Source organism: Xyrauchen texanus, chromosome 18 (assembly GCF_025860055.1).
Source record: "Xyrauchen texanus isolate HMW12.3.18 chromosome 18, RBS_HiC_50CHRs, whole genome shotgun sequence".
Classification (NCBI taxonomy): domain Eukaryota; kingdom Metazoa; phylum Chordata; class Actinopteri; order Cypriniformes; family Catostomidae; genus Xyrauchen; species Xyrauchen texanus.
Window position 1 is genome coordinate 8,058,875 of NC_068293.1, and position 22,457 is coordinate 8,081,331.

Genomic DNA, 22,457 nt, shown 5'->3' on the forward strand with positions numbered 1-22,457 from the left:
GACGTCAAATGAGTTCCGTTCTGCCTCAGCAGTAAAGCATAATAACTGCGCTATCTAAGGGAGTGTTGTAGAAGTTGAAAACTGTAAATAATGTTGATTTTTGGCATTGATACAATATCATAAGGAAAAATGTCACAATGCAATAACACCACCGGCCTCCCCAGGGGACGCCAGAGCATGTCAGCGGAGGCGCGGATATTGATGATAATTTCACTGATTAAAATCAATACATAAATACAATAAAATTTATTATGAAGGCAAATGGCGTTAAAATACTGTTAATGTCAAGAGCACAACATGCAGGTCATGCGAGATCGCATCCATGTACCGGTTGCGTCAGTGCAGATCTCTCCGCTCGCACGCGGAAGTCCTAGGCTCTCACTCAAAACTGGATGCGGCGCTCTCAAATAAACTATATGCACTGCTCTCGCTCAGGGAGGGTGCTCAAAACGTGTCCTATGCATTCACAAATCTATTATAAAGCCATTAGTGTTATATTGTAAGAATGATATTCTGAAGTAAGTGACATGAGCAAATAAAGCCGTCAATAAAACATGTTTCGACTGACATCTTCTGTCACCTCAGTGGAAAATAGCTGCACAAGTTAATCTAGGCCAGAGAAAATCTGAAAATATGTGGAACAAAATCACACATGCCCATTATTATGAGTTCAACATGATATCGGGTTGATGTGTCATCGTGTTTGTGACAAGTGCAGTTTACAGATATAGGCTAAAGACAGTAAAGTAATCCCATTGTCATGAGGACAAACTGGTAATATAATACAAATAATACAGAATACAGTTTCATATTATTAATAGAAACATTTATAGCTGTTAATCACGCATCAGTGTGGAACGCATTGGCCGAATGAGTCTGTCAGACCGAATTAAAGGTAATTGATCATCATTGGTGAAATGCTCCAACACCTGAAATATAATGCATTTTTGATTATATTACACTAGAGGGTCAAGGGGGTGCAGACTTTGAAAACCATTTCTATAACGTATCGATTTTCCCCTACTTCTGTTTACATTTTGACTTGGAAAGCAGGGAATAATCAGATGATTTCAAATCTCATGTAAAAATGGTTTACTTTTGTTTTTGGCTAATTTCTGGTAGTCATCAGCAGATTGATTTGCATGTATATGCACTCAGTGTTAATAGCTTTCTCCAGGTATATTAGACTTCCTTGAGTGGACCAGACTTTATGCTGATAGAGAAGCAGCAATGGCATTTTCTGGTGTATGAGTGTGTGTTGTGTGGCTGCTCTTCTTCTGTGTTCCCCAGTGTGCCAGCAGTCCCAACATCCATCCACTCTTCAGTGTAAATGCCCTAATTATTCCTGCTGTAAACGATAGAACGACAGAGTGAAAGTTAATGAAAAGTGGGGAGGGGTGGAGTGAAAGCCCTCCTCTCTTCCTGCCTCCTCCTTCCCCCTTTTATTTCTCTCTTTTTATCTCGCAATCCCTCTCTGCTTGTCTAAGTCCCTCTCCCTTTCCATATATCTTTTCTTACGTATCTCATGTTCTTAAATTCCCTGTCTCTTAACCCCAATATAATTTAAATCGCTCTCCCAAAATTTGCATATTTCAGATTTAGCCACATAGAAATCCATCCGGAATGGCTGGAAATCATATGCAATCAGTCTCTTATTATTATTACTTTTATACATGATTAGCCTGGTGGACCATAAAACGAATCCCATAGACTTATATTGAAAGAGGGACCTGAGACATATTTAGGTGACATCATAGAATATGGGGAGGGCTCTTTTTATTTGGACTTTATTTAAAACTACATAGAAACCACCCAGAACACCCTAGCAACCAGCCAGATGCTGTAGCAACATCATAGCAACACACTACAATCATGGCAACAAGTTTTGCATGGAAAAGCACCACTCACAGTTTCTTCAAAGAATGCAAAAATATTGTTGTAAGCCATTTATTCATAATTGTAAATTGTAAAAAGAGTTAAATTAATTTTATCATGTCTTCTTTTCTAAATCCCTGTCCCTGTCCATGTTTCTCTTTTTTTCTTCTACCACATCGCACGTATTTAACTTCTTGTCTCTACAAAATGATTTAATGTCATTCTCACAAAATGAGCATATTTGAGATTTTTACTGAATCCATCCGGAATAGCTGATATTGATATGCATAGTATAATCTGTCTCTTATTCACACAGCTCAGTTTCTGTCGTGCCGTTTGTGTGTGCTGATTGCATCTCTGCGGTACCTCCTGTAAATGTCAATGCCCCTAAGGAGAGTCAGAGGGCGCCGGCTTGTCGTGAGGTGTTGAGTATAAATGATTCTGGGTTAGAAGGTCTCCTTCACCTTTCTTGGCCTTCTCTTTATGTCTCTGAGCATGTACTGTTAGATTTCTTTTGTCTGGATACCTCTTCTCATCTCTCTTTGTGTATTAGGTCTAATACTGCATAATTAGTAGTGGATTACTTTTTTGAAAATAACACCCAACACTGGTCATGGAAAACCTTTAAATTTTAAAAGTATATTCGTGGCCTGGAAATTGATATGATCTGAATAATGACAGGAATTTCTATAGTGAATATGTTGTTGTTTTTTTTTTCGCCAGTTTTTTTGTTATGCTCTGTTCAACAATATTTCATTGGATAGATTATTACTAGCTGTGAAAACTTGTTTGCAAACCAGAATGATGTTTAAGTTGTGAGTGAATTGTTCTTTTGAGTGGTTCTTTTCAAGGAATCAGTCAAACTGTTCACAAATTAACCAAAATGATTCATTAGATAACTGGTCAAAATTTTTATTATTTAAAAAATAATACCTATCCAGTGATCATAAAAGACTGGAAAGGTCATGAAAATGAATTCGTCAAAAAGTGTGGGAACCCTCACTGTAAACCCTAATGCTCAAAGTAATTCATGGTATTGAGTAATACAATTTAAATCAAATAGATCAGTTCATATAAACTAACCTTGAGTATTTAGAACTTTCTCTTTATTTTTAGTTCATGAAACTGACTCCTTTTCGGCATATCGGCCGATATTCACGTCCTATGGCTCGATCGGTGATGGGTAATTTGGCTGATTGCATAAATAGATTGTTCTGGCCACTAAAGACGCACGGCTGCTTAAAGACTTCAGCAGCACTGTCATGGCATGATAGAGTGTAGGGAATACTGCCATAGTGTTTTAAGACACCAAACTTGATTCTGCAGTTAAGAAAGATGCAGTGGGATAGTTATGGTGAATATGAAAAGTTTGTGTATTGTACTGTTAATGTGGCGTTTCACACGTGACAAGGCAAGGGGAAAACGGCCCTTATTATCGTTCATGCCGGGCATAGATATCTCAGTAATAATACGAATTACAAGATGTGGTGTAATTCAGATATCTTTTATTAAATATCTCCAGATTTAACAACATTAACAATAATAGCACCTGTAGAGTCCAGAAACATCCGCTCTTCCTCTGCGTTCCTCTCATATTTTGCCCTGATGAGAGAGCTTCCCAGTCATTTTTGACCAGGAAGTGTAACAACTGGAAATAAAACCAATAAAATGTCAAGAAAATTGTCAATTTTGTTTAATCCATGTAAACTATTTAAAGAATTGTCCACTGAATCTGTGAATGGCTTGAATCTTCTTTCTTGTTAAAGCTTAGTAAAGCTGATTAAAGGTTTGCACCTACACTGCGCCTATGCTTCAGGGTGTGTGTTGTGTATGTGTGTGATTAGAAAGAGTGCATGCTTTAGAAAGATTCATCTAGAAGATGTGTTTCACACTTCAGCTGAGAAGGGTAGTAGTCTTGCATTGTGTGTTTGTAGACTTAACACTTAATGATCTTGTTTATCCACAAAGAATTGTCTAAAAAGCTGCTTAAATACCTCTAGAACAGTAGTTCTCAACCTTTTTGTCTCCAAGTCCCCCCCATTGTCAGAGAAAATATTTGAAGGCCCCCCATGTAGGCTATTAGATATTTATAAGCCATATCTACTATAAGATATTTCTTTTGCTACTTCTACTGTAACGAGGACCAAGCTTGAATTGAATTATTAATTATATACAAATGATAATAATCTACCTTATTTTAAATCATTATAAGAGATCTTGAGGCCCTCCTGGAAGTGTGCTGAGGGTGTAGTGGGTCCCGACCCCCTATTTGAGAACAACTGCTCTAGAACCTGAAGTTTCATCCAGGTATCTGGAGAATGCTTATAATATTCAACATAATATAGACATGTTTTATCTATTTCAAAGTTCACTTTTGGTATTTGTTTTATTAATGGGTGAAATAACCATCAAATTTGCTCTTTTAACCTTTTTTCAATTTTTGAGGGAATAATGCCCCAAAATCTACATATGTGGACATCTTATTTATCAGTGCGCCGACGCGCAATATCAAATGAGATGCTACTTTTGACACCCAAACAAAAAACTTAAAGAGGTTTCTTACCAGAGGCACTTTCGTTGGCACTGCGCCCATATAAGCGCTGCACGGAAATCAGTGCCATGCTGTTGTGCCATGTGACACGGTGCGCCAGAAGTTTAACCATTGGATGACAGTGTAGATTCTTATGAACAGTATTGAGTCAGTTTTAATTCATTTAAATTATGCGTTGCATATCGCAGAGCTGGAATACAATGTCCATGCATGTGGACGCGGGGTCACACAAGATTAAATCAAGCGTTTTATATTAGTGGGACCCTGGGTTGGCAGAGAGTTTGTGTGAAATGTCCCAAGTTAAAAAAAGGTTTATAAACGCAACGTTTAGAATGATCTCCAAATTATTATACTAAAATCTAGAGACGCAAAGAGTTTTAACAGTTCTTTAAATAAAATAAAAAACAATAAGTTGCCCAAATATTAGCTTGAGAAACATTTTGAGCTGTCATTTTGCACATTTAGCCCAATGAGCAATGGAATTGAATGAACAGCATCTTGTAGGATCTTCTCTTGGGCTTCTTTTTGTCTTTTTGTGAGATATTTGTGAGATTACTCCATAAATGGTGTGACAAGTCACATAAAGCTTTTGTGCTCTGTGCTTTCAGCATGTCTGTTCCCCCTCCGCAGGGCGGTGGTCACACTAAGACAGATAGGAGAACATTGCTCTCTTTCTCTTTCTAACAAGATCACTCAATGTCACATTGATGTGTCAAACCTGTTGCAAAGCATTTTGATGCACCAAATTTGAATATGCAAGTGTGAATGAGATTTTTTTTAACATACCTTGATCAGCAAAGATGTTTAGCTGAACTTAAGTTGCTGCAAAGACCCATCAAGGAACCGTTATTTTTGAGGGTGTGTTTGGTGTGCTGGGGATAGTGGGGGGTTGGAGTCTTTTTAACGCTCTAATCTGTCAGCCTGGCTCGGCTCTGGGATGAGAGAAGGGTGGGAGAGAAATGGAGGGGAGGGGAACAGTGGAACAAGAGGAGAGCGAGAGAGAGGGTTGCGGGGGTAGGATAGACGGGAGGAAATATGTGTTAGAGATAGAGACAGCAAGGGTTTCTCTATGTGAGGAAACAAAGACAACTTCTAAACCTCAGTGGCCTGACTTCAACACTCACCCTGATTCCTGATGGTGTCGGGTGGCCCGATGCGACCTCAGTGTGGAGCTCTCTGACTGCTTCTCAGTCCTGGACTCTGGTTACAGCATGTGCGAGGGGAACAGCCCCTGCCCGGCTCTGCTCTAGTGGTTCTGAGTTAGTGTTAGAGTTGCATTGCTGGATGTACGTGTGCCGTCACTGTTGCTGACTCTGCAGTGTGGTTTGGCTGCCATACTGCCAGACAGAGAGAGGTCTAGCAGCCTACTCTTGAGCGGTGAGAGCTGTGCGCTTTTTACTTTGAGTATTTGACTGGTATCGGCTCTCTCCAGAAGAGTTTTTCCATACCTCCGTAGACGAGATGCACTGACGGAAAGGTAAGCTGCATGATTAGAAACTTTGGCAGATTTACAAGATAGGCCAGTTTCCTATTTTGTTTTTTTGTATATGTAATTTTATATGTGCATTATGGTTCTCAGTTATGTTTCATGACAACTTTTTTAGATGTTTCTCCTAAAATGACTTATTAGGAGAAATGTAAACAGACACAACTGTTGAACTGTTGAGTATAGTGCTATAAAATTAATGTGGATGGCATAGCTCAGATAATTTGGTCTTTGAAGAATTTGATAAGAAATGTTTGAGGTCATATTGAAATCTCTGCCTTTTGATTGCAGACTTTCGTATTTGAGACAGTGTTGAGATCTCTTCTGAAACTCTAGAGGAGACACTGGAGATTACTGGCATCTTTTTCTCAGGAGAAACATCTGAGAAGTGGGAGAATCTCTATTTACTTTCCATTCAATCTCATTGCTGATTTTAAAGATATTTGGAAATGTAAAATTTCCATTTAAAATTTTCCTTCGCGATGATTTTTGTTGAACATTAAAGCTAAACGTTAAAATGTTGAATCAATATTTTATCTAATTATGTAGTTATGACTTTATTTATTTTTGATGAAGTGATTTTTCTTCCTTAAATACTACTATACTGTTGGTATTGCTCATTATTAGTCATATTTTGCACGTTTTCTTTTTTCCATGCTAGCTGGGTTCTTTGAGTCGTTCACAAGAATGATTGTGTATGCTGTCAGAAAAGTTAAATGGCATCTTGTTCTGCTGTCATGACAACAGTTTGTGCAAACTGCAGTAATCACTAGCAGTTTATCCTGCTGTGCCCAAGCAGAAGAGACATAGTTGGCACTGAATATGCCAGGCTGGCAATCCTATTATGTGTGCCAGCAGGCAGAGCACGTGCAGTTGTGTATCAGATGGGTGTAGCCCTGAGAGAGAGGTGTGCTTCGTTATAAATCTATGGCATTTTCCACAGAGCTGTTATCATCATCTAATGTCACGCTGGTCATGGGGATGTTCTGGTGTTTTGTGAAGCTGTTTTGTGATTCAATTTGGCTCTGTGTGGACAGTGGACATTAGATGAGACATTTCACATGAGTGCAGAAAATGCTTTATTTTGTGTATTTTCATGACATTGTAAACATGCCACAAATGCTGCAGTATCTATAAATCTTAACTTGAGTTGAACGCAGATAAGAACATATATATTAAATGGTGAAGTTTTGGAACCTCATTACATTAGTTTACTGTACCATTGTTAACAGCCTGACAAACAAACACCAGGCCTTTCTTTCGTCCTTATAGTGAAGAATAAGATTTGTCATGCTGGTAGCATCTTTAAGACTGTATGGAATCAGAAGAGACTCAATGCAGACGTGAAGAGATCTCTGCTTCCATGGTGATTGTCCGTTCCTAAATGCTGCCTATAATCGCACAGCCCCTCCTCTTTGTTCCCAGGGGGTCTCAAGCTTGTGAGACGGTGGGGTTGGGGCTGTTTAAAATGATAGGGTTGTTCAGAGACACGGCAGAGTAGAGCTTAGAGCAGCTGAAGACACTGGGGACGACTACAGACATTGGGAAGAGAAACTTGTTTCTGGTAAGATTCTTGTCTGAATTTGTGTGGGTGTTTGTTTGTGTGTGTTTTAGAATGCCGCATATTCTTATTGTGGGTTAAACAAAGATTTGGGGATTTCCTCAGGGGCGTAAATGTGTATTTGATGAGCATCTATGAAATTGCCAACACTGGAAATATAAGCATTTTAATCTTGTATTCCTGTAGAAATGTCTAAACACCTTTGAAAACACATTTACTTGAACAGCAAAATTGTGTAAGATAATTAAACTGCTCACAAAATATATCTTGAGTTAAGAAAATGGAATAAGAAAAGACTATTTGTCAATTGGTTAATTTCAACATATATAAAGAAATCTAAAATAATATGAAATGCAATCTAGCTTCTCAACTAAATTAAGGATGTTTAGATATTTTAGTGGATAACAAGACTAAAATACTGATTAAGAAAATTATTTTTGCAGTGAAAAGTAAATTATTAAATTATTCTTCATCTGAATTGTTTGCTAAGATGGCAGCGTTAAACATTTTAAATGAAAGGTTCTGTAAGCAATTTTAGCATTGTGAAGCTTTCACTGGACTTAACAAAAGAGCAGCATTGTTTGTAACTGTGGCTGCCAAATTCAACAGTGGCACAATAGCGCCCTCAACTGATAAATATTATGAATTATAGCCTCAATGATCCACTTCATGTACAACACTATGAGAACTAGCAAAATGACTGACGGGTGAATGTCAGCAGTTCACGGACACATTTTTGTTTGCTGTTTACAAAGTCTACAGCTGTCACAGAGACCGGTGAGATATCTCAGGACACTTAATTCATAAACATCTTTAAGGGAGTAGGAACATTTTTTAAATGCTTTTTCATGATAGAAACGCTTAAAGTACCTTTAATCTCATGCGTTAATTTCAACAGCTGTAATGTAAAGTTATCATAGAATGGTGAAGAATGTGACTTCTGAAATGTTTTAGGAGGAAGTGACCTTGTGGACATAATTGCTTTTGGTATAATAACGCTGGTACTAGATGATATTGTCTTGAGACATTTATCTTTCGAGTAAAATAGAGCTGATGTTCAATAGCTATCAGTCAATAAAAATCATCAGAAGGATGGAGGAGAGCACTGGGAGTTTTTTAGCTGATCAAAAGCCCATATGTCCCCACCGCAAGATGGAGTGGCACCTGTAAATGAGATTCAGCTGGCATCTCTGCTCACCATTCCTCATTCAGAGGGAAATGGGAAATTATTGCTTAGGACTGAAATATCTGGGTCAGTCTGTGACTGGAGTACATTTAAATACACGTCTGGTTTGCGGTGAAATCTAGACTGATGGAGATGGAGAGACAAGACTGAGTGAATGGATTTTAAACTGCTGAGGAATGATGGGAAACAATGGGCTGTAGTAAAAGTGATTATGATGATGATGGTACTGGAAACGAAAGAGGGAAGTTGACACCAAAAACTAGGCCCACACAAAATCTGTGCCCGTAGAAATCCTCCACAGATTTATGCAGAATTGTAATGATCATCAACCCTTGAACGATTGATTATGTAGTATTTTATCTAATGTTTCAAATCAACATGAAAACGAACCAGATTGACTATCATTATCTCAGTAGTCCCTATCACAGTGAGCAGAACGCTAAAGTGGTTTAATAATCACATTGTGTCATGTAGTGACCTGTTTTTCCCGGAAGTGAGAAGCTACAGTCAAAAACACACCGAAACAGAAAGGAGCACTATTGAGTTCAACTTGGTCACTATGCTATGGTTATCACAGCATTTGGGCAATGGATAAAACAATACTGTAGTATGTAGAATACTCATAATGTATTGGTCCTTAAGCTAGGACCGCGCTCCACTCTTCACCATGATGGTAACCTCTACAACACTACAGAAATTATTCTAAGGGTGCTTTCACACTGGCAGTTTAGTTCGAACAGAGCACGGTTCACATGAAAAATTGGTAATGTGAAAGCTGTCATGCGGACCGGGGTGCGCACCAGGGTACCGAACCCGAGACTACCTGTAGGGGGTAGTCTGAGTTTGGTTGCAATTGAACTGTAGCGCAATTCGCGTGAATGTGAAAGCAACTTTGACTCGGGTGTGCACTCGTTCGGGAAGTGAAGTAACCTGGCCAAGCGTTTTTCATTCCTGAAAGTCCCAAGAAAAGTACACCACACCACAATGACATACAAGTACAATCAACACTATAAATACTGTCTGTCTGTCTGTCTTATAAATACTATATATAAATACTATTATAGTTTATATAGGGTATAATAGGAGATGACAGTGGCGATAACTTCATCTTGGACACGAGCGTAAGCATGTAGTGTAAACATAGATCCAAATGAATTCCTCGCAATCAGCTATCTCCTCAAAAAACTCAGTTTGCGAGCAGCAGCAAGCCGCCATCCCCTGGACATATAATGAGTTACACCATGAAGCACACATATATACGCAGTTGTCGTTCACTCTGCTGTGCATTATGGCACCAAAAAAAAAAAAAAAGGATTTAGAGTCATGTTGTAAGGTTCTATAGCTATTTACTTTATTTCAAAAAAAATTAAAAAATGATATTGAAATGTAATTGATTTTCATTTAATTAAAGTTTTAATGACTTCATTTATTTAGACACCATTTTTATGAAAAAATTATATAAACCGTTGTTATGGAATCCATATAAAATAATTAAAAAAACATGTATGTGTATTGCAAGAACAGAAAAGGAATATAATTGTTCATTATTATACAACTATATAGTTATGATGTTTCTACTCCAAACTCGTTGTCGAGATATAATAATTAAAATCTTGGCTCCTATAATCATTCAAATGCATTCTTTTTTTACTTTTTCACTACAGTGCATAACACTCTAAATGTATTTCTGGGTCAAAGTGACCTAAACTGATGGAGCATGTCATATAGAGACCACTTTTCACCCTCCAGTTGAGTCTTGATGGATTCAATATATTTCTCGTTCCTTCTTTTGAAAGATGTCACCAGGAAATAAAATGGGTTACAAACATTAAGACAAGTATTGACCAAACACAATGAGTGACTGATTGTTATTGTTGCATCTATAGTACACAGTATGTTCACAAGCTGGAATGAACACCCCTCTTCCCAGGTCTGCATCTGTACTCAGAACCTCACTTACTGCTTGTACACACCCCAATTCAGCAGACAAAAGTGTTGTAGTGTCTACATGTGGCAGCTATGGCCACCTCTGCCTTCATCAGCCACTAATGGCCATTTCTTATGGTTTGATGTTGGCAGACTGTGCACCTGATCCTCATCCACACAACCGTCACCTCATATTCTCAGCACATAAAGAGGGGAGGCTCATTGACCTTTGAATTCTATCATTGGATATTCTATGCTTATTTTAAATGCAGCAGAAGTTGAGTTTAAAGTCTCTTTCTATGGAGATGGGCATTAGTTCCCATTTTTATTGTTCCTCTCAGCTTTTTGCTGAAAATATTGATTACTAAATCTTTTTATTTAATAATGATGGTGATCATCTGAAATGTTCTGTGCAACAGCCAATGTCGATGTTATTTGAGAGCAGGGTGGCCGAAAGTCTGATGAATGACCAGTTGAGCTACAGGAACATTCCTTGTTGATTTGTGAACCGATGGAGGTGCTAACACTTCTGTCGATTGGTCAAGCGGACACTGTTATTGGCTGATAATCTCAAAATGGTCAAATATGGCTGGATGTAATGTTCTGTTACCAAGTAATTGGCAAGTGAGGAAAGGACATGATGGGGGAACACAATCAGCAATCGTCCCAAGCCAGATTCAAACTCTCATAATCCTGGAATGGAAAGATCTGCTTCAGACAGATTGTGTAGGCAGGAGAATAGCTGTCCATTTGTGTGTCCCGCTGTTGTACCATGCTCTGTGTTTGAGGAGACAATGCATGCATCAGGTCAGCTGTCTGAGTTGTGCTACAGTAGCACATTGTTTGCATGATCTGTGTTTCACACTGGAGACAGAAGACCTTTCAGCCCTCTGCAGTGACTCGGGGCATCTGTACACACTAGTGGAAGTGTTTGCTGATATACTGTAGCTCTGGGGGTTGAAATACTGAAAATATCAGTGATTTTATTGTGGGCTGATCAATCTTTTCATACCTTGTTTATTGTCTTTGGGCTTTGGCGTCAACTTTGGCATGTCTTAACAGCAATAGCTGACCCAGAAATAAAAATGTGGTCTCCCTTTTGTTGTTCCAAACCCATATGACTTTCTCTCTTTTGCAAAATGCAAAAGGGGACTTTTTAAATAATTTTCTGGCCTCTCTTTTCCATAACATGAAAGTGAATGAGGACTGGGGCTGTGAAGTCTTGCAATGTTCCAAGTCTTTTCAAGTGATACAATAGTTTTTGTGGGCAAAAGACGCCAAGTCATATTGACTCAAAATCTTGACATCTGTCCTCATTCTTTTTAACAAATAAGTCGATCCAGTTCACAAAACTGGTCTGACTGATTAATTCACAAATCAGACTGATCTGGTTCTCAAATTTAACTCGCTGACTCAATGATCTGGTCACTGTGGTAAACCGCTCCCTCGAACAGAATGATTATCATTAAATAATTATTACAATTTTGGTGTTTTCCCCACACAAAGCTATTGCATGACTCATATGTACCACGTTTATGATGTTATTATAGTGCTTTATTTTTGTCATTTTAGAGCTTGACAGCCCCAGTCCTTATTCACTTGCATTATTTGGAAAAGAGCAGCTAAGAAACTATTCAAAAATTCCCCTGTTGTGTTCTAAAGAGAGTCATTTGGGTTTGGAATGACATGAAGAGGATTACATTTTGACTTTTAATTACATTTTCATTTTTGGGTGACCTATCCTTTTAAGTCAAACTTACTTTACTCTCTGTTATCAACTGCAGATTAGATGTGTTGTTTGCCACCCCTGCTGTTTGAGTGTTATCTTTTCCAAGCGTACCCCTCCCAGTATTATGTGAAGGTTTTATCAACCTCTCCGGGCAGCTGAGAAAGGCTCGGGGAGTGGAATGTGTCAGAGGCGGTTTGGGTGCCTCACTTGTCTTTAGTGGTTTCAGTCAGCAGGGCCGTGTCAATATGGCTTTTGTTGAGGGAGAAAAAGCTTTTTCTCAGGTTGAGGCCTGGGAGTGAAGCAGGGTGATCCAGGATATAAAGGGAGTAAGCATCCGGACACAATTCCTCAGCTTTTCCAAACTACACCTTCAAAATCAACACTGTTTCCCTAACAGGTGCAATGCAGCAAATTTCCAGTCAAACCCGTTAAGTAATTTTTCAGTTCCCAATGAAAGCGAAATACTGTGTGACAAACCTTAGCCAATCAGAACATATTTTATGTTTAAAATACAGCTACACTAAATTGCCAAAAGTAGATGGACACCCAAAAACCAAACCTAAATGTTGAATATTTAATATATTTAAAAGTACTTTCATTTAACCATCCATCCATGCATGCATTCTTCCTTCCATCCATCCACCCAAGCAAACATCCATCCATCCATGCATCCATCTGTTTACACATCCATCCATTCTTCCATCCATGCATCCATCCGTGCATCTGTCCATCCATTTGTATGTCCGTCTGTCCATCCATCCATCCATCCATGAATCCATCCTCCATGCATCAATCCATTCATTTGTCTGTCCGTCCGTCTGCCAATCCATCCATCCATTCTTTTTTCTGTCCGTCTGTCCATGCATCATCCATGCATCAATCCATCCATTTGTCTGTCCATCTGTCCATCCATCCATGAATCCATCCTCCATGCATCAATCCATTCGTCCATCCGTCCATCCATCCATCCATCCATCCATCCATTCTTTTTTCTGTCCGTCTGTCCATGCATCATCCATGCATCAATCCATCCATTTGTCTGTCCATCTGTCCATCCATCCATGAATCCATCCTCCATGCATCAATCCATTCGTCCATCCGTCCATCCATCCATCCATCCATCCATCCATCCATCCATTCTTTTTTCTGTCCGTCTGTCCATGCATCCATCCATGTATCAATCCATCCATTTGTCTGTCCGTCTGTCCATCCATCCATACATCAATCCATCCATTTGTCTGGCCGTCTGTCATCCATCCATCCATGAATCCATCCTCCATACATCAATCCATTCATTTGTCTGTCCATCTGTCCATCCATCCATGAATCCATCCTCCATGCATCAATCCATTCGTCCATCCGTCCATCCATCCATCCATCCATCCATCCATCCATCCATCCATCCATCCATCCATTCTTTTTTCTGTCCGTCTGTCCATGCATCCATCCATGTATCAATCCATCCATTTGTCTGTCCGTCTGTCCATCCATCCTTACATCAATCCATCCATTTGTCTGTCCGTCTGTCATCCATCCATCCATGAATCCATCCTCCATACATCAATCCATTCATTTGTCTGTCCGTCCATCCATCCATCCATCCATCCATCCAAAGACAGAACCAGCTGACAGTGAAACAAACAGGACCATGTTTCCAGCTAAAGCTCTTTTTGTTGCTTTGTGATTAGAAAATTTATTGTTTCCTTTGTCAGATGCTTGATTTTCAATGTTTCGTTCTTGTGATTGACGAGTAAATGAAGTGTGCCAGGCTGAGATCTGCCCATGCAATTACGGAAGAATCGGAAAGGTCTCCTTTTATTTTAAAAATGCTTGTCTTCTTGACAGCCTTATAATTATATGTGTGTATCAAAGGCCAAACCATTCAGAGAGCAGTCAGCAATATTTGCTGGAGGAAAATCAGTACGTCACTGAAATGATATGTTAATAACTGTTGGTGAAGTTTGTAGAAATTCAATCATTCCCAGCTGATTTGTTAGACAGCTACTTTAACTGACTAGCACAGTAAATTAAAGCTGAAGTATGTAACATTTTCTGTGTTCTAATACTTTCTTCTATCCCAGTTTAATAAGCAGAGACAAGTGTAAGTAATCCATTCGTAGGTTAATTATCTAGAAAACTGTAAGCACATTGTTTCTGTGGTGCTTTGAAAATGGCTCTGTTTGTTTTGAGTGACTCGATTAGACCTGTCCCAACAAAGAGGGACTATCTCTTTGTTTGACCAACGGCAGACAGTGGGCGTATTCAGAAAGCTGTTTTGAAAACAAAGTTTATTTTTGCAATACTGTTTGGTAGCACATCATTTACATACTTCAGCTTTAAGTGCATTGTAAGTCTTGCGCCATCGCAAAGCAATGTGCTTGTGAATGATATTACTGTAGGTGTGAAAGTTTGTTTTAGCCTAACATTTTGTCTAGTAAATCTTCTTCAGTCTTTTTACATTTATTTGTACATGGCGTCATTGTTTATGAGCGTGCTCAGATAAGTATATGGGATTTTATTTTATTTGGACACATAAGCCACACTTAAAAATGAATGTCATTATATTATATAGCAAAATACAAAACCAAGTTACATTCTTTTTTGTTTAATCTTGCACAGTATACCTATTGTTCTAAAGTAATGTAATTGTCTTCACATGTTCTTTAAAGTAAAAGCCATTCGGTTTGATATTTTGTCATCTTATTTAATGACATTCATAAATTATGAATTTGGCTTAAGTATTTAAATTCAAACTTTTAAGGCCACTGAATATGTTGATTTTTGGATGCTGGTGTCTCTACCAGGATTCTTAACTAGCTTAACTAGAAAGACTTCCTTGGCTATAATTAAATAGGGAAATATCAAAGCACATACATTAAATTAATATTGGTTTATCTAACAGAAGTTGAACAGTAAAGTGCACCAGCAAAGAAGTGAACTTTTTCTTTGCCCTCCTGTGCCAGGATGATGGGCTGACACTGGGCAACACCATGCCAGCTTTTCAAACACACAATACATGATTCATCGCAATCTTTTTGTTTCTCTCTCTCTCTCTCTTTAGGTGACATCACACAGAAAGGCTATGAAAAGAAAAGAGGGAAATTGTTGGCGCCCTACATACCACAGATACAAGGTAAAAAGTTAATTCTGATTAACTGTACATTAGGGGTGGGAATCAGCAAGGACTTGGAAATATGATATTATATTGATTTCTTTGTTTAGTGTATTGCGATTCTAAAACGTGGAATATAGCAATTTTTTACGGACCATTGTTATTGGACTTTGGTGCTTTGGATGACAGTTGCTAAACTGTCACATCTGCATTAGTAAAACAACGTACACCTCTTCAACCTTCTTTAGAGGTCTCAATCTTACTGAAGTCTAGACTGATCTGAAATAAATGTACATTGTAATACATTGATCTGAAGTACACATGTGTATCTTGGGGAAAATGAGTTATCCACACCATAACCTAGAGCTCAGACTGCCTCAAAGTCCCCATTATGTGGTCCGTGCCTTTGTTGTTTGGTTTAGGGTGGCTAGCAATAGCCCACATATATAGGCATAATATCTATTTTCATGTGCGGAATATAGACATGATAGAGTTATTTATGGAACCTTGCTCTCTGATCTCTGAAATATAAGAAATGTCAAAAGAAAAAACGAAGAAAGAGATTTTACCTCAGTTGCTGGAATAAACCCTTTTGAAAAACCCGTAGAGCTCTTAACAGCACAAAAACAGACCGTAAAAGTAGTCCATATGTCTTGTGTGCTATATTTTAAGTCTTCTTAAGTTAGATAATGGCTTTCTATAAAGGAACACACTGAAATTTACATAATTATTTGTTAAAAATCTTCCCCTTCACTGTAGCTCTCAAATATCATCCATATTCATGTTCATTCAAATTTGGTACATCAATACAGTATGTTTGGTGTAAAACATGCCATATTTGAATGTTAAGAAAATCTTAAGTGTTAAGAACAACATGAAGGTTAATTATGTAAATTATGACTAAATTGTAACTTTAAAATGCAAAAAGGCAAATCTAGTGATGCTCTTTGTTCTAGTATTTTTCCTTTTGACCTTGTGGAGTAGCCTGAGGTTTACATCATGAGAGTAGATTACAGCTCATCTCCCTCTTCACAGGTCATTGGCATCTCTTGTTGATTTTGATCACACTTGATGATCGATATTTGAACTGCTCTCATTTGCCTTAACAACCCCCTCAGGGGTCTGTCCCTCACTGGACACTGCTTAGCAAGCTCAGTCTATTCTTCTTGTGTGTTTAATTTTAGAATGGACCTGTATAAATATTTTATGATGCTTGTGGTGGCTTGTGGAAAAGTGAACGTCTGTCCTGGCCTCCACTCTATATTTTTGGTTTGGCTTTGGAACAGGAAATGAGGGCTTAGTTTTAAATGAGCCTTGCAAGAGAGATGGCTTTCCATTGTGGTGTTTGTCTTTGTTATTTTCTGAGCTGACTTAGAGACAAGCCAGTCGCGACACACTTTCCCGTCATCAGAACTCTCAGTGATAGAGTTCTCCGACAAACACAAGAAAGTAAAGAAACTGAAAGAGTAAGACATGACCAAAGTTATTTCTTGAAAGTGTCTTTCAGGACTGATGCAAAGCTTAGCCCACATGCTGACATGATGAATCGTGGTGCTGTTGTGGTTAATACAAGTTTGAGTCCAGTCTGCAAAATGTTCTGATTTTATTCCCTCTGTCTCTCACTCTCAAAAAATGAAATCAGTCTCAATATTATTTACAAATGTGTGCACACTAATCCAATTTGATAAATGTCACACATGTATCTTAAATTACTTTCAACTTGTGTCTGTAAAATTAGTCATTTGCAACAGTTTGTGCAAATAGAGACATATTTGTGAATTCAAAGTTTGTCTTATTTATAATTGTACAACCCCAATTCTGAAAAGGATCGGACAATATGAAAAATGCTAATAAAAACAAATGTTTGTGATTTGTAAATTATATTCACCCTTTGCTATATTGAAAGCACCACAACTACACATTATATGAGGTTTTACCTTCATATCTGATTCTGATTCACAGGCTCAGGATTTGATTAGATTCCAATTTAGATTTGATTCATTATCAATTTAAATGGGTATATTTCAGCTATAATGTCAATTTTACTTATGTATGAAAGACATTGTCTCCCAGATAATGCTGTTAATTATAGCTACAAAAATATAAATTTTAATAATTATGTTTTATTAGTTTTTTGTAATTTTGGTCACACTTCAGTTCCCTTTACAAAAAGCTTCACTATGATGCTGCGCTTTTGCTAAGCGCTTTTGGGAACACGTCTCAGTGTGACCAGCTGTGAATATGTATGCAACACGTCAGTGAACATTAACTGGAATTTATAGCCTCTGCCGATGTAATCATTGGACGTACCTGGCACAGTGGCTATAAATAGATGCGTCACCGGTGCATCATCACACATTTCGTCTTCAGAGCCATTCTGTGCTGTGTGCTATCACAAACTGTCAAACTTTCCTCTGTTAGGAGATAGATTCTGTTAGGCAGTGTGCAGTGAACCTTTTCTCCTTTCTGTTTTCTCTGAAAAGAAAAAGAAAAAAAAAAAAAATATATATATATATATATATATATATATATATATATATATATATATATATATATATATATATATATCTGTAGTTTTAAGAAAAATGACTGAAAATCAAGGCAAACGATGCGTGTTTCCCTGTCTCCGCTCTATGACTGAGACGGACATGCATCAGTTTTGTTTGATTTGGGGAAGAGCATGCTGCTCTCGCGCTGGAGCGGGTGCGCGAGAGCACCATGACTACGGTTATCTCCAGGTTCCAGGAGGCAAAAAGCCACGAGGAAGCTTTCGGGCAATTATTTCCTCGCTGCACTCAGGGGGTGGGGCTGTCGGCCACCCAGTCCCGCCCCGGTCCTGCTAGAAGGGACGCTCAAAAACAGAGTGTGGCGAGTCGTGCTGCCCCTCGTAACGACTGGGGACAGGCTCGTCGCCCCCGACAGCCTCCAAAGCAAGACCTCAGGGCGGTTATTTCAAAAAGGAAAAAACCCTGAAGGTCTTGCGCTCAACCCGGTGGGGGTATCTCCCCTCGGGATGGGGCGCATGTACCATCCACTTCGCCCCTCACGAATCCTCTCCTTTCCCACCGCCTCTGGTGTTTCGGGAGGCAGAGGCTTCCATCTAAAAGTTGGGTGTACCGCTGTTTCCTGCCTTATTACAGGACACGGAACACCCGACATCCCCTTAACAGGAAGTTTCGCAATTAGTATCCATTCTAGAAAACCTGGCAGTGTGGAAACTTCTGCCCGGTATTTCTATGTGGGCTCTAAGAACAGTAGAAGAGGCTACAGAATTCAATTCTCTTGCCATCCTCCGTGTTTCAACGCCGTGGTCACCACTTCCGTGGAACCGGATTAGTCATGTCTACTGTAAGAAAAAAAAAGAAAAAAAAACTGCAAATCTCCTGGTTAAAGGGGCCATAGAATGTTGAGAGAGAGTCAGGTTATTACACCGTATACTTCCTGGTTCCCATGGAGGGTGAGGGGTTGCGTCTGGCATTAGCTCTTAAATCCTGAACTACCCAGTCTGGGTGTTCAAGTCCAAGATGCTGCCTATCAAGACGATCGTGTCAAAAGCCCAACATCAAGTTTGGCTGGTCACCATCGATCTTATGATGCTCTTCTTCACTTAGAAGTTCTGCCGCAACACAGGAAGATCCTGAGGTTCGCTTTCGGGGGTGAAGCCTTCCAGTATCGGGTTCTTCCATTCGGCCTAACCCTCTTAACTCGCACATTCACAAATGCATGATGCAGCGCCGGCTCCTTTGCGACTCCGGGGCATCCGCATTCTGAATTACATAGACAACTGGCTGATCCTATCGCAGTTCCAGCAACTGGCAGTTCAGCACAGTGATACCGTCTTAGCTCATCTAGTTTCTATGAGGTTGAGGCTCAACGCCATGAAAAGCGTCCTGTCTCCCACTCAGAACACTGTCCATTGGGTATGGTGTTCGATCACTATGCGGGCACAACTGTCTCCCGCTTGAATCGAGTCCATTCAGTATACCCTGAGCAAAGTCAGGCTAGGTCAAGGTTCTACTAGGTCTCAGGGCGACTGCGTCCTCTGTGATCCCTCTGGACCTTCTGCAAATAAGACAGTTTTTGTTGTGGTTCAAAGCCAGGGGATTTCTTCCAAGGGCCAAACCCCCTAGGCTAATAAGGGTTACATGCCTCGAGCTTTGTTCCCTTTCTATGTGGTTCAGACCCCGGTTTTCTACCTTGGGTCCCACTCTAGGTGTGTCTTGTTGTCGCAGGCTGCTAACGACAGGCGCCTCCCTGACGGGCTGGGTAGTGGCCTTAAGTGGTCGTCCAGCTTAAGGGGATAGGAGGGTCGTCGGCTCGGTTGTCACAGTCACTGTCTCGAGTTGATGGCTGTATTTCTGGCCCTGAAATACTTCCTCCTGAGGCTGCCATGTCTTTGTGCGGGTGGGCAATACAGCGGTAGCCTCTCACATAAATCATCAAGGAGATCCACGTTCTTGTCAGCTGTATTTCTGATGTGTCGGATTCTCCTTAGGGCCCAGGGTAAGCTCCTGTCACACAGGGCAGTTATATCCCTGGATGCCCGTATGTGGGAGCAGATTTACTGTCCAGACAGAAAATACCAACGGGGGAGTGAAAACTCCACCCTAAGGTAGTAGTTGGCCAGCAAGGGTCTTGCTTCTTAATGATAGCACCCCGCTGGCTGAACAGGGTTTGGTTCTCGGAGCTAATTTCTTTCCTCGATGGCTCGCCTTGGGCGATTCCCTAGCAGGAAGGATCTTTTATCTCAGTCACGGGACAGTATTTCATCCCTGCCCCGAATTGTGGAATCTTTCATGCTTGGCCCCTAAGGGTACCAACTGAGGGACACAGGGTTTTCTCCTGAGTTTATCAAGACCATTTTAAATGTGGGCTTCTTCCACTTGGAACAAGTTTGGGTGAGATCGTATAGGGAAGAAGAGGACCTCTTCACCTCTATGAACAGCGCAATGTGTCCTCTACTTCTCCCTGAGTCACCCAGCCCCCCTTGGGTCTGGACGTTAAGACACATACATGACCCAGAATGCATCTGTATGTGGTTCTTTCCCCGGTTTCTCTGCTCCCGGGAGTCTTGGCTAATGTTCACTAGCAAGGTCTTGCCTCCTAATAATGGCGCTGCGCTGGCCGAACAGGATATGGTTCTTGGAGTTAATATCTCTCCTCGACGGCTCGCCTTGGGCGATTCCAAACAGGGAGGACCTTCTTTCTCAGGCTCAGGGGACATATTCATCCCCGGCCCGAATTGTGAAACCTTTCATGCTTGGCCCCTGTAGGGTACCAACTAAGGTTCACAGGGCTTTCTCCTGAAGTTATCGAGACCATTGCAAGTGCTAGGGTTCCCTCCCTTGGAACTGATCTGGGTAGATTTTACAGGGCAGAAGAGGACCTCTTCGACTCTGTTGATAGCGCAATGTATCCTCTACTTCTCCCCGAGTCGCCCAGTCCCCCCCCCCCTCGGGGGTGCTGATCGTGGTGGCGCACGGTCGTGGTGGTTTCCTTCTAATAAGTTCAGAATACAGAACCAGCTAACTGCCAGTTTGCTTCAGTTCTGGATTTTCTGTAGAAAGAACTGTCAGCGGGCACTTGCCTCACCACTGCCAGGTTCTATGTGGCCTCCACTTCGGTTTGCCACGCCTTGGTGGGCGGGGTGCCCTCTAAGAGGCATCCTTGCTAGGACCTCTTCATAGGGTAAGACCCCCCTATTAAAACCTCTAGAGTCAGCGTTTAGTAGACTTCTGACTCTCAAGATGGTTTTTCTTATGGCAATTACGTCTCTAAGGAGACTTGGGTACCTACAGGCTCTGTCTCATTTGCCGGCCTGTTTTGAGTTGCCCCAGGTAGGACCAAAAGCATTCTTTGCACCCTCACCCTGACTACCTGCCCAAGGTGCCTTTCGCGACCCTTGGCCGGTTATTCTCTAAGCCTTCTGCTCCCTGCCGCTTGTAATGCCGGAGCAGCTAAGACTTCTCAGACTTTGTCCAGTCTGTACCCGTCAGACTTATGTCCACCGCAATTGCTAGTGGAGTAAAGTCAGGGCAGCAATTCTTCACTTGGAAGCCGTGACTGGGTGGCGGTCACGTCCTGACAGACTATGTCACTTTGGGTGAGGGACATTACTGCCCGGGCCTACGAGGCGCACGATCAAGCTTCGCCAGTAGGTTTTAGGGCGCACTCTACCAGAGGGCTCTCCACCTCTAAAGCCTTGGCTAGAGGTCTCCCTCTGCAGCAAGTCTGTGGTGCGGCTGGTTGGTCCTCTCCGCACACATTCATTAGACTTTTATAGTTTGGATGTTCTTGCCACTCCGGGCTATTATGCCCTTGAGTCGACATCTCAAGCTCATGTCTGAGACCTCTCGCGTTCTTGTGAGCACACTTCACAACCGTAGGGGTCCGGACAGCCCCAGTGCGGCGGCGTGAGTATTGCGTTCCCAAAAGCGCTTAGCAAAAGCACAGCATCATAGTGAAGCTTTTTGTAAAGGGAACGTCTCGGGTTACATGTGTAACCCTTGTTCCCTGAAAAAAGCAGAACGAGATGCTGCGCTTCTTTGCCGCACCGGTGACGCATCTATTTATAGCCACTGCACCAGGTGCGTCCAGTGATTACATCGACAGAGGCTATAAATTCCAGTCAATGTTCATTGACGTGTTGCATACATATTCACAGCTGGTCACACTGAGACGTGTTCCCAAAAGCGCTTAGCAAAAGCGCAGCATCTCGTTCCGCTTTTTTCAGGGAACAAGGGTTACATGTGTAACCCGAGACGTTTTTTATGAAATGAACAAATACATGTATTCCATCAGTAAATATTATATTATGTTGCATATATTATATTTTGTTACATCCTTATTGTTTAAATGAATAATTTTTACCATTTACAAATATTATACCATTCCACTTTCTTCTGTTTGAACTACTCCGGCTGTTGTGGTCCTTGTGTCACTTAAATTAAATTTTTATTTTTTTTTTACTTTTAGCCTACACTGTTGGTAGGTCCTGTGGTAGCTGTGTACTGCCAACAGCTGAGACACTT

General features: G+C 40.5%; 1 protein-coding gene across 1 annotated transcript in view; it reads left to right on the plus strand.

Annotated features, from left to right (window-relative positions):
* The window catches only part of dip2a (disco-interacting protein 2 homolog A), a 152,038-nt gene that overhangs the window by 73,690 nt on the left and 55,891 nt on the right, over window positions 1–22,457 (plus strand). Inside the window, exon 2 of the mRNA XM_052149031.1 lies at window positions 15,376–15,447. Within this exon, the coding sequence (XP_052004991.1) occupies window positions 15,376–15,447 (72 nt within the window). The remainder of the gene's footprint in view (window positions 1–15,375; window positions 15,448–22,457) is intronic.